Below are 13,293 nucleotides of genomic sequence, written 5' to 3'. Positions count from 1 at the left end.
CTAATAAACCATTTTCACTTTCTCTAATAACTTTAACATGATCTTCTAATGACAGCACTTTGCATTTCTTTCGTTTTTCGGACAATTTCAAACAAACTGAAATGAATTTCCTTTGTTGCTAGACTAATTCATTAATACCTCCACCTAATTTCAAGGATGGGAGAGTGGGTTCCAACAAGAATTTAGACTAATTTATTATATTAGGAGGCAGAAACATTGTTTAGATGGGTTTGAACAATAGTTTAGACTGGATATATTCACGGAAGTGGTCGCTTATTACAGTTCTTTTATGTTGTTTCAGACCAACACACGTTACACGGGTGGTCGTTTAATACAGGTAACTTATATGAAGACTTGTATAAACTATTCCATGCCAGAAATTTTTGCCCATTTTGACAGGTGCCTGTCGAATGCAGGTGGTCGCCTAAGCAGTTTTCACTGTATACAATTCGACAACAATAGAGAGAGTTTTTAATGTTAAAAGTTAAGTTGATAAAAAATAAGTACTTTTGTTTTACATAGAAACTATATTCTGATTTTAAAAAGAATGTGTGTTGTAATCTAAATATTTTAAAACACAGTATTTTATAAAACTTTGAAATCATATCAAATAGTAATAAAAGTCATGTATATATTGATCATAAATAAAATCCAAAATTCATACTCTTAAAACATGTTTAGCTTACACATGCTATCCATTTAAGTAAAAATGTAAATCATGGTAGAAACCTGAAATATGTACTTAAATAGATGATTCACTAATTATGCAATCTATATTTTGTATATAAAAGTATTCTTACTTTAAGTGAAGCATTTAAGATACACCAAATTTACTAAAACATTATCCTAAAAACTAAATTTTAAAAATTAATTGAAAAACATTTTACTCAAAATTAAAAACATAAAAAGATGGATATTAATATATCCAATATAACAATAAGACTGGGCAAATGAACATATTAAATTAATTATTAAGTGAAGAAATAAAGAAAAATGTAAGCCATGCAAAACAAGAGTGCAAAAGTTGGGATATTTCAAGGGCAACAGGGGTGCACGTACTTGACCGCTTACTCCGTAGTGGTTCAACCTCTTCAAGGGATCCAAGATCCACACCTGTGGATGTCAAGGAACGTTGTTTGAATTGGATGAGAGGTCGATGAGAAGACCCTTTTCTTCCTATTATTTCTTTATTTTCACCTGCTAAAGGTAATGATTTAATATTCCTCTATCACATAAGTCTGAGATCATCTCGAAACTTAATTTTCAATTAGCTAAAAGTTATTTTAACATTTATCATAAAATTAAATTGATTACATTGATGATATTTTCATTATTTAATCTGAAAATGCTTAATTTTCTAATTTAACTTTGTCTACATTCAAAATATTTCATTCGGTATATAATAATGTATATTTAATTCTTTTTGTTTTTATCAATTGATTATACAAAATACTCAGTATTACAAATGATATTATTTTCCAATAAAAAACTTTTTTATTAAAAACAAAGCTATAGAAACATTCATTTCCACATTATCCATTTCAACATGTTCAGATGAACTTTTGAAATAAATTATAAAATGTGGATATCATTCTACAAAGTATGTGTAAAAAAAACAGATCTGTTGAAATTATTATTGTAAAATCTTTAAATTCAAATGTTCTTAACTTGCTTTTACAAGCATTTTTACATAGCTATTATAATTATTATATTTACAATGTTAGATTTAATGAATAGAGCACTTATAATTACTTATATAAAAACTAATTACATATTTGTATAACAAAAGAATAAATTGCATTTAAATTTTATGCAAGTTTTTATCCTGGAGATCAATTTAGCAATTTCAACAGATCATCTGTCTTGTCATTTAACCTACACATAGGTTGTATAAATTCATTTATAAAATGTACAGTACTCCATTCAGAAAGGTCATGAAACAGTTTTTAATAAAATTTTAGAAAATACGGTTGAGTCCGCATAACTCAACACCATCGATTAAGTAGTCAGTTTTCTGTGGTCCCAACCAACTTACATAAACATTGATGTTAAAAAACTCTCGTTTACTCATCACCATTTAACTCATCACCACTGGATAAATCGACACTTTTGCTGTCCCACATGCGTTTAGACATCCAATAAGTTGACTCCCTTCCTGAAAAACAATGAGTTCACACTGCACTAAGTGGTGTGAACTCATTTTTTTCAGGAGGAGAGTCGACTTATTTATATATATTAATAAAAATGCCTTAACATTTTATGTATTTTTATATATAAAATAACAACAGACAAACAAAAAGAAAATTTACAATCTATATCAACGTCACAGCAGAATCCGATTTTGCATTTTCTCACGTCAAACATTATTTGTAGCACATATTTCACATTTCTGTGAGAAATGAGTGTCCGAAAGCTACTAACGCTTAAGCTGAAGGAAAAATACGAACTTCTTTCTGAATCTGAATGTAAGAAAACTTCGCAAGCCGAATTTGCAAAACAAAAAAGAAAACCTTCCAAAAACAACATTGGTGGACCCCCTGAAGAAAAAAAAGGAAATTAAGAAACATTTTTTTGGATTTTCATTGCAGCTGTCTCAAAAATGCTAGAGAAAGTTGCCGAACAAAGATGTCTAAGATGCTCTGGTACGTTGGCTAAAGCAAATTCATTCATCGAATCTTCCTGTTTTGAGACCAATATTGAAACTAAAGGCGATGGAAATTTCTGGGGTACTTGGAGTAGAAACCAACTTTAGTGCCAGTGATGGATGGTCAGAGAGGTACATTGCACTACTGTATTTTCCTAATTGTAGTATAGTATTGTGGTTTTTTTCAACTTTGCTTTAGTCGTCATATTGAATAACTCTACACACTTTCACTTCCCCTTGGGGTATCGACTTGTGCGGACTCAACTGTATCATCATCAATAATACTGAATACTGTTTAATACTTCAACATAATAAAAGCTATAAGATACTTATGTAATAGAGTGCAGAATTTTTTCATAAATTGTCTTCAGTTATCATTTTTTGATAAGCTTATGTTAAAGTTTACATCAGCAAAAAAAGTACAGAAGAAACACCTAATTAAAATGTTTTACCAGAAAACCAATATTAGCAAAGATTCTTACCAATTAATATTAGAACATTATATTCTAATCAGTATTAGTGATATATTTGAAACCTTAATACCAATACAGCATACCCAGCATAAAAATAATAATTCATAAAATTATTCAATTTAAAATTTATTGATTTCAAAATACTTAAAAATGTTATTTAAAAAAATTTTTTTTATTGTAAAATGTTAATTTTCAAAGTTTTCATTCCAAAATTTTATAAGAATTTATTCGTAGTATCAAAATTGCATTGTTTTAGAAATAATCATTTTCCTATTTTACTGTTTAGATCTATTTTTAAAACAAATACTTGACTTAATAATAATTTACAATATTTGTTCATGTTTTTATCATATAAATATATATATAACTATAGCAATAAAATTCCAGTGTACTACTGATATTGCATAAATCAACAACTTTCCAGCAAAATCTGCATAATTACTAATGTTTTTGACCTAACTCAACAATCTTCAAGTAAATTCAACCATAACACTTAAAAATGTAGAATGGCTATATATTACCAAAACTGAATGGAATAGCAAATAGGTTGGACAAATTATGCATTCCAGGATATGTATGTCCCATTAAAGATAACATCAATGTAGGAATACATCTGTGCAACATCATGTTCCAGAAGGCAAAACTGAAAGACCATAAATACACATTATGAAAGAGGAGATAAATATCATCATCAGCAATCCATGTCATTAGAAGTCTGATATTCAAGTCTGGTTACAGGAAGCACAACTAATATGACCAATATATAATTTGACTGAATTACAATCTCTGAAAATATAGTAAAAGCTGTAATATGAAAACCTTCCTAGATGAAAAAAATTAATTTGAAACTGTAATTTTCTATCTTACCATAAACTGGGAACCTGTCAAAGAAAAATAAGAGGTTTTTGGGTATGAAGAACAATTTTCACACTTTATCCAGCTTAGAATAAATTCCACTTGTAGACAAAAGTGAAATCACCTCCAAGCATAAATGATCATCATAAAACATGACAGATTTCAGTAAAACTCCAATCTAATGTTTTCCAACAAACTGGAAAAAAACATTAGATGCAAAAAAACAGTAAATAGAGGAACTGCATAATTGCATCTGAACAGCAAAAATATCAAAAAAATTTCACATAACTTTAATTTCAAGTACTGTATAATAAAATGAAAACTTGCTGCAACCACTTAACAAGCAACTGTTCCATTTTGTCCATTAGTAACTTCTTAGCATTCTGGCATTATATACGGTCTAGAACTTCTTTATGATAAACTACATCTAAAACAACCAAAAAATTTTAATTTCAATTTATAATATTACAAAATGATTTTCAATTGGAAGATATAATCAAAAAAATTCTCCTGAAATTAAATTTTTAAATTAAATTATTGATGGCAACAAAATTATACTTTCACAAAAAGAATTTGCCTTAACTTTTTCACATTTTAACCTTCACACTATAATTTGACTATTATTGATGAGACAGTCTTGTCTTTAAAATCACACTGCTGTCAACAGCTGGACACCTTAGAGGTATGAAGGAGTACATGTCAGGAGTTGCAATTTGGCACAGAGTATTTAGTGCCCAAATCATGCGCACATAAAAAAAAACATACTTTTAAGTAGTCAGGGGACTGAGCATTGGGTTAAATAAAATACAAAATGGTGAGACTGTTGCTACAAACAGGTGCAAGTGGAAGATTTGTGCATGCATTGCTCACACTCTTGAGACAGTCTCATTCCAAGAATAGCTTTGCCATTTTACTTGTTTTCTAAATAAAGGAACTTTAGTTGTTGAAAATAATTATGAATTACAGTCAACTCACATTAATACAAATTACTAGGGAAACAGTTCACTTTATTGAAACTTCATATTAATGAATTTCAGGATCAAGGTTGTATGATTTAGAAAGGTAAAGCTTAATAGGTGATTGAAATCTCTTAAATTATAGTACAGTAGAGCGTCAATTATCCAAATCAATTGGGGCTGGGGTTGTTTGAAAAATCGATTTTTTGGATAACCAATTATGTACGAAAAAATACATTATTAATATAGTATATTAATATATCCCATGTTGAAATTTTTCTCCATTGCATATCGCTTCACATTGAATTTTTGTCGATGTTAAGCCTAACAAAATTTTTTATTATAATCATCGTGGCTATTGTAGCATTAAAAATTATTTCTTTATTTTGTACAAACAAAATAAATATATTGAAAAATATAAAAACAAAAAAAAAAAAACATTATACTTTAGAAGTTAATCTAGTATCAAAAACATTCAATTCAGCACAACACAGTCTGACTGGAACTCTTTCAGTTAACAAACGTTTCTAATGATCAGCTTTTGGATAATTGACGCTCTACTGTATTTTGAATTAATATACTAAATAAAGCTAGATAAAATTAAATTTATTTACAAAAACAAAGTAATGTTCTAAATGATTTGCAAATCAAACAAAATGAGGAGGAGATGGTATTCACCATTTAAGTGTGGAGCACTATATCAGAGTGGTTAAACAAAACAAAGCTAAAAGAAAACTGCAATTTTTTTCCATTAAAGATCTTTATGAAAAGTATAAAATATTTTTGATGCCAAAAGAGTAAAAATGGAGGCAAACCTGACATCACTGTATGCACCCCCAATACCTAAACTAGCATGTGTTTGCATGAAACTGTATCCATTTAAAGGGGTGGGCATCTTTAAACTTTAACCCCTATTTTTTGAGTACAATAGAATGGTTCACTAAAACCATGTTTGAATCACTCCACAATCAGAGATCAAACCAGTCTTTGCTTACTAAAAGAAGAAAATCTATTCTACTCAAAATGAAACATTTATTACAGTTCACATCAAAAAGTGTAAAAAGCAACCATTATTGAAAATAAGGTTATTTCTTGGCAGAGTAATTTACAGTTTGATTTAAGAGATTCTAGTAAAATTTCTCTCTTTACTACATGAAAATTAACATTTTGTCAGGGTAATGGCAAAATTCACACATGAGAATTTATTTTATTGATGTTTATGTTAAGGCAATTTTATTGTATTTATTAAAATTATCTTTACACAACTACCATTCTTCAAATTCAACTAATTATTTTTAAGAATGAATAAAACTAAATACAAGCTGTCTTTGACAGTTCTAGATGTTCAGCTAATAGATCAATAGCATTTAAGAACGCCGTAGCCTACAATAAGTGGTCGGCATCGGGATCATTTTTAAATTGCGTGTAATCGTCTGATAGTGTTCGTCTGTTGTTTTAGAAGTTTTTGCTTCAAAGTCACCTGCTGTTTAGTGGTTCCTGATTGGAATAAAGGATGTAAGGATGACTCAAACATTGTTTGTATTACCTTACGAAATTCATTTTTAGAGCATTTAAGAAGTTAATAATGTAAAAGACAGTGCATTATATCTGAACACTTGATGTTTTGTTCATATGCTCCTAAAATGAGCTTGAGTATCTCTCATTTCCCCTCAAGGATTTTTAAATATAATTCCTAAAGAAAGAAAAGAAACAATCTAAACTTAACTTCACACTTAAATTTTATTATGATTGCATACGTACATCATAATACACATTCAAATGTTTAATTTTGCAGTAGTAAGATATAATCATGATTAAATGTTATTTCTCTTGAAAATTATGATTCATATTTATTTCATATAACCTCTGCTCATATTAACTGTTTAATCTTTCCATTTAATTAATATTCATTCAAATCAGCCAAGACATGGTTTATTAAAAACAGTAAGGCCTAACTACAAATAATTAAGAGAACAATTTTATCATATAAAATACAGTGGCCCCTCATTATATCACAAATTCATATATATCACACATTGTTTTTGGTCCTCAAATTTTAAATTACCAATTGCTATTGAATTTCTTCTTGCAACAAAATATATTTTGTTCCTATCATTGTCGTTGAAACTATCAATACATATGATAAACAATAAATTCATCAAGATATAAACAAGCAAAACAGGTAGACAGATCAGTTATCATTTAAGTTTCCTCTTGATATTAAAACTTGTTTATTTATTGGTTTTAAGTACTGTATCCTCATTTACGAGTTTCTGTGAAATTTTGTAATCTTTTCATTACACATTTCACAGAAATGCGTAATGAAAAGATTTTTTTCCCTGAATGGAAAATTCTAAAATTTTTATACAGTAGTTACTTTATTTGCTTTTAAGAAAATTTTTACTGTTTATAATTTTATAACTTTTGATGTTCTGTTATACGTTCGATGTTTATTTTTTAAATTTTCAATTAGTGTATTTATAATTATTTTAAAAATATAAATTATGTGAATTTTTAATAAGTGATTTATTGTGAAATATAGTACTGTATAATAAAATTCAAACTGATATTTTGTTTTTATATTGATAGTACTATATTTGTCATTATTTAAAATGTACATTTAAAATGTCATTATTAAAGAAACAATAATAATAGGCATTCATGATATCAATGTTTATGTAAACATCATTTAATACAGTATAGCCACAAATAAAATTCAGTATTGCAAATCTAATCTTATTTTACAGCAGAAAAACTTGATGAAATAATATAAGATAGAAATTCCATAGCAAGTATAATCTGTTTAATATAAGCCCAGAATTTTTAGTACTAGGTTATATCACACAGCTGGATACACTGCACTTTTTCTTTGTCTTCCAACAAGCACAATGTAATGAGGGGGCTACTGTACATAAAATATACCAGTGATTTTCAAACAATGTGCTGCAAAAGATGACTAAATTTACAAATGTTACAAAAGTATATTTTAAAAATAAAAAGAAACTAATTTGCATAAATATAAACTAATAGCTAGGTTAGGCTAATAGAATAACACTTATTATAGTACACAACTGTTCTTAACTTAAATATTTTAATATGTATTTTTAAAATTTTGTTCATAAAGTGCACCAGAAAAATTTTTCATGTTTTACAAAATGATGTGAGCCAAAAATGTTTGAAAACCACTGGAATATAATGATAAAAACTAGTAAAAGCAAAGAACTAATCTTATAAAATAGTTAACTTAATAAAATCAAATTTATAATAAATTAGCAGATGAAAAATTAACTTGGTTATTTTTTTATTCCTGACATCAGTTTGCACTATTTGCAATGAATTATAAATAATTATTCTAAATAAACAGTATTATAATAAATTTTAACACCTTAAAAAAAAAACAAATATTTTTATGATAAATTTTTAAAATTTATAATAAAATCTTATACAATTTAACATTATTAATTTATTTGACATCTTGACATCAGTTTGCATTATTTGCAATTCATTATAAAAATTAAGTAGAACTAAAATAATTTCAATTAGAATAATTTATTATACTATTGATATAAAAGATTTTTTTCAGATGGAAAAACAAGTAAAAAGTTTTGTGTTTTTCATATTTATTTATTTTTGTTTTTATTCAATTAGCCATGCTGATTTGGTTGCTCCTACTGAAAGTAATTACACTTGAAAAATAAACTACAGACTTCACTTGTTCCTGACATCTATATATAGTTATAAAATATAAATTTAATCAAATTATTTACTACAGTCTTCAAAAATTTAATTTTAATTTTAAATAGCAAAACATTAATATAAATACTGTATATTTTTCTCTTATTAAAAAATTTGTCAAATGTTAAAAATATCTGGAGAACTAATTACACTTTATTTTCATTTTTATTGGAATGAATATAATATAAAATAAATTTTTATTGTTTAAACTTAATGTTTGACATTCATATTCAAAGTTCTATCATCAACAGGTATTAACTATAAAGAAATTGTTTGTTAAATTTTAAAATTATAAGTTCTTAAATCAAATTTACAAATATATGCATATATAATGTTTTTTTTAATGTAATTTGAAATTTCATTTTAAATAAATATTGTAAAATAATATGCATTATTTTACAATCAAATTTAATCTGATTTTATTTTACTTTCCCAATTTCTTATCTAAAATTTTCATTGTACTTCATATTTTAATGGAAAAATAATTTTTTTTATGAACAAGATGCACATTTATTTTGAAACTCCAAGATTCTCAAAAGATTTTAATAAAAATAAAACCTGAGTTTTCTTTGAAAACTTAATACATATATCCCTCACTTAATATCAATCTGTTCCCAAAAAGCAGATGCTCTGCAGGAAGAAACTAGCTAGTAGCCTATTTTTCAATATTTTAAAATGGGAGAACTTAAAATGTATTATATAATGTAAATCCAAAAACTCAGACCGATTTTAAAAATATAACAAACAATAAAAACAAACATGCTTATATGTAAGTTACAAACTATAACATTAGGATATAAAACTTTTGTTAACCAGAAAGTGTTATATTAAACAACTATCAATATATTAACTATTTGGTATATAGTTGTTTTATATGCACTAGCAAGTTAAATGTAATGTTTGCACATGCATATTGAAGTTATATCATGGCAAATAATACATAACTATAGAAATATTCATTAAAAAAAAAATGAAAATGAAAATTTACAATAAAGAATTGAAAAAAAAATCTGAAAATTCTGTAATCAAGGAATTAACTGACTATTAGTGACATCACAAAGCATGTTTAGGCTTTCTACTGTGGATGATGTTGACGTGTGTTATGATGTCTCTTCCGCATCAGTTATATTTGAGATGCAAATTCCACCTCTTGATACTCAATCATATGTAAACATTTTGAAAAAAAATTCTATTTAAAATGAAAACTTAAAATTTTTCTCATACATTGCTTTTTAAAAATTTGCTTTATAAATTTCTTAAATATGTAAGATTCCAGGAATTAATTCTATTAAAACAATCTTGACCATACAAATAATTCTGGGTCAGTTCAGATATCTCTTAATATTTCAACTAGAGACAGATGGTTAACAACAATAAACATGACTATACGATATTAAAAAACACATACAATATACAATTGATATCAATTGATAGATCCTCAAAGACAAGGTCAACATTTAATTGTATATTGTATGTGTTCTTTAATATCATATAGTCATGTTTATTGTTGTTAACCATCTGTCTCTAGTTGAAATATTAAGGAGATCTGAACTGATCCAGTATTATTTGTATGGTCAAGATTATTTTAATAAATTTCTTAAATAAATATTGGCCAAAAATGCATCAAGACACACATGTTCTATGAAGCTTAGCAACTAAAATCTAATATTTTCTTGGTAAGACATCTTTTTAAGTGGGAAGATGTTGAGATGCCTGTATTTAAAGACTTTTGGAAAAAATTATCTCGAAAACAACTTATTTTTTGATATTCTATATCGTAGGCACAAAAAACCTTTCACACTCTGTTTCTAGCAAACAAATTAATGAGCACAAACGTTAACCTACATAGGCTCAACCAACAGATCGCTTACCAAAAGGATAGCTGAGCATAGGTACGACGCACGCAACAAAAAATTTAATTCCACCCTAGCCCAGTACGCAAGCGAACCCAGTATAACAGCCGAATGGGAAGATGCTAGGATTACCATTCCTATTCTTGACTCTAGCAAACTTAGAACAATCGAAGCTATAGAAATCTTTACTGAATCCCTCAAAGGAAACTGCATTAACAGCAGGGATGCAGATTCGCTTTCCCCTGCCTGGCGGTCACTCCTCGATAACCCCCTTAATTAAATAAGTCGGTCCACCCTCTCCTTGTCCGTTTCGTTCTCTCGTGCAGTTTCTAAATTTATCAGGTTTCTTTTTCCTTTTTCTTTCTATTTCCTTTTTTCCGCCTCTCACGATTCGCATATCTTCGACAATAGTTCATGCATCTTGGCTAATCTTAAAATATTTTCCAAGGTCAATTTCGTTTAAACCTTCTCTGCTAAGACGTCATTTGTAAGAGGAAACCCCTCATAAACAATGACATCACGTAAACATTGGCTATCCGACTTTCCAACCGTCCTCAGTGCACCTGAAGAAGGCCTTTTAAAACGGCCGAAAACGTTTGTGCTCATTAATTTGTTTGCTAGAAACAGTGTGTGAAAGGTTTTTTGTGCCTACGATTTTAAATTAGTTCTAGCTTTGTGTGCAGAGATATTCTATATATATTATAAAATCAAAAATAAATTAGTTTTATTATTAATAATGTGTCAGCTTTCATGATGTGAGTATATTACATCACATAATGGACCAGGTATGATTGGAACATTTCAGAGACAGATTCACAGGGTAATGAAAATATATATATCTAATTCTAATTAATTTATTGTAGTTATTAAATTTATTGGGTTGTTTGGAAAGTAATTTCGCTTTTTTATTACTAGAGGAATTAGATGTATTTTTACCAGCCAATTTTATTTTAAACCATATTTTCATTATATACTTCAACAGCTGACATTTTAATGATTATTTGTAATAAATTTCGTTTGATTCTGTACAATTGTTTTTTTTCAGTGACCCATCAAATATGGAAAATCGATAGCATCATTTTCGGCATATTTTGCTTTTTTATAACTAAAAAATCAAAATGCTGTTCAAACAAGAAAAAAAAATTGTGGTGCATGTTTGGAGAAGATGTGTTGAGAGAAAGACAGTGCCAAAACTGGTTTACAAAATTGCGTTCTGGCAATTTTAATATCGAAGATACACCACATTCTGGATGGCCATTTCAAGCCAATGAAAACAAAATAAAGGTACTGATTGAAGCAATCTGCCATATAACAACACGTGAAATCACTTAGAGATTAAATCTGTTAAACTGAACCGCTTATTATTACTTAAAACAAATTGGTTTCATTTCAAAGCTCGATATATGGGTTCCACATGTTATTAACGAGAGATGCTCTCTATGGTGGGATTTTAAGAAAAATTTTTTTTGAGCTCTTACCAGACAATTTAACAATTGATTCGAAAAGTGTACTGCCATCGAGTAAACAAATTGAGTAATATCATCAAACAGAAAAGGCCAGAATTGATCAACAAACAAAGTGTAGTGTTTTACCATGATAATGCCAAATTTCACACAAGTTTGGTAACTCGTCAGAAACTGTTATAGCTTAGATGGGATGTGTTATTACACCAACCATATTCGTCCGATCAGGCACACTCAGATTATTACTTGTTCTGGTCTATACAAATTTTTTTTAACTGTAAGACATTTACTTAAAATGACAACGTCAAAAATCACTTGGATCAGTTTTTCATAAACAACAATCAAAATTTTTATGAATGTGAAATCATGCTACTACCAGAAACAATGACAAAAGATATTTGACCAAAATAGTCAATATATAATTCAATAAAATATTTAATTTATTATAAGAATATTGCGTTTACTTTTCTATGGAAAAAACGAAATTACTTTCCGAACAACCCAACAGTATGAGATGGAAGCATAACTGCCTACCTCTAAACAAATTATTTAGCATTTAATTACATAGTCTTGTTATAACCTGATAATTCAGAAATCATTTGACTTTAATTAAAAAACTAACACCAAAAGAAAGTTTTACAATACATAAGATGCATAGCCTAAATTAGAAACAAATGAAACTAGAATGAAAGAATATTCTTAAGGAAAAATCTCTTAAATGCTTTCAGCAATAAAACAGTTTCCCCTACCATTACAAGAAAGAATTGTCAGAGTACAGTCCATCCTAGTGAACAACATATACCAAAAAATTAAGTATAATTAAAAACTTATGTTAATTCAAAAAACATGTAAGAAATGACTTAAAATTGAAATTCAAATAAAATTTTTACAAGTACTTATAGCAATTCTACATTTTCAAAATAAGGAATTTTAATTTAATTTAAGCAATATTTCAAATAGATCTAACTTGTAAACTGAAAATGGCAAAAGATTGAACTCTCTTGGTTTAGATATAGTGCAATGACTAGCTTAATTTTAATTTATCATAGTATTGAAAAATATTACTAAGTGTCCTATTACTGATCTAATAATCAATAAAAAGTATTAACAAATTTATGCTATTTCAAATAATAGTACAGCAGAAATTCAATTTAACAGAAGTGCACGATTGAATTCTGATAAAACATTTATTGTATTCAAAATAAAAACAAGACAAGATTTTATAATTCCAATATTAGAGAGCTTGCATAAAGGTTTTTCTTAATGGTATGTTAATTAAAACAAAAAAAATTCACTTTTACTCAAGATTAATTC

General features: G+C 27.5%; 1 protein-coding gene across 2 annotated transcripts in view; it reads right to left on the bottom strand.

Annotated features, from left to right (window-relative positions):
* Window positions 1–949: 949 nt before the first annotated feature.
* Window positions 950–13,293, bottom strand: part of LOC136978041 (NPC intracellular cholesterol transporter 1-like) — a 67,272-nt gene continuing 54,928 nt past the window's right edge. The window contains exon 6 of one of the 2 annotated variants that reach the window (XM_067273686.1): window positions 950–1,200. In XM_067273686.1, the coding sequence (XP_067129787.1) occupies window positions 965–1,200 (236 nt within the window). In that variant the 3' untranslated portion in view covers window positions 950–964. The remainder of the gene's footprint in view (window positions 1,201–13,293) is intronic. The other variant, XM_067273687.1, reaches the window with a different exon arrangement.

This window comes from Centruroides vittatus, unplaced genomic scaffold (genome assembly GCF_030686945.1).
Source record: "Centruroides vittatus isolate TY-2023 unplaced genomic scaffold, ASM3068694v2 contig_484, whole genome shotgun sequence".
In the NCBI taxonomy this organism is placed as follows: Eukaryota; Metazoa; Arthropoda; class Arachnida; order Scorpiones; family Buthidae; genus Centruroides; species Centruroides vittatus.
The sequence above is the reverse complement of the archived record's forward strand: the minus strand, read 5'-3'. Positions and strand labels throughout refer to the sequence as shown.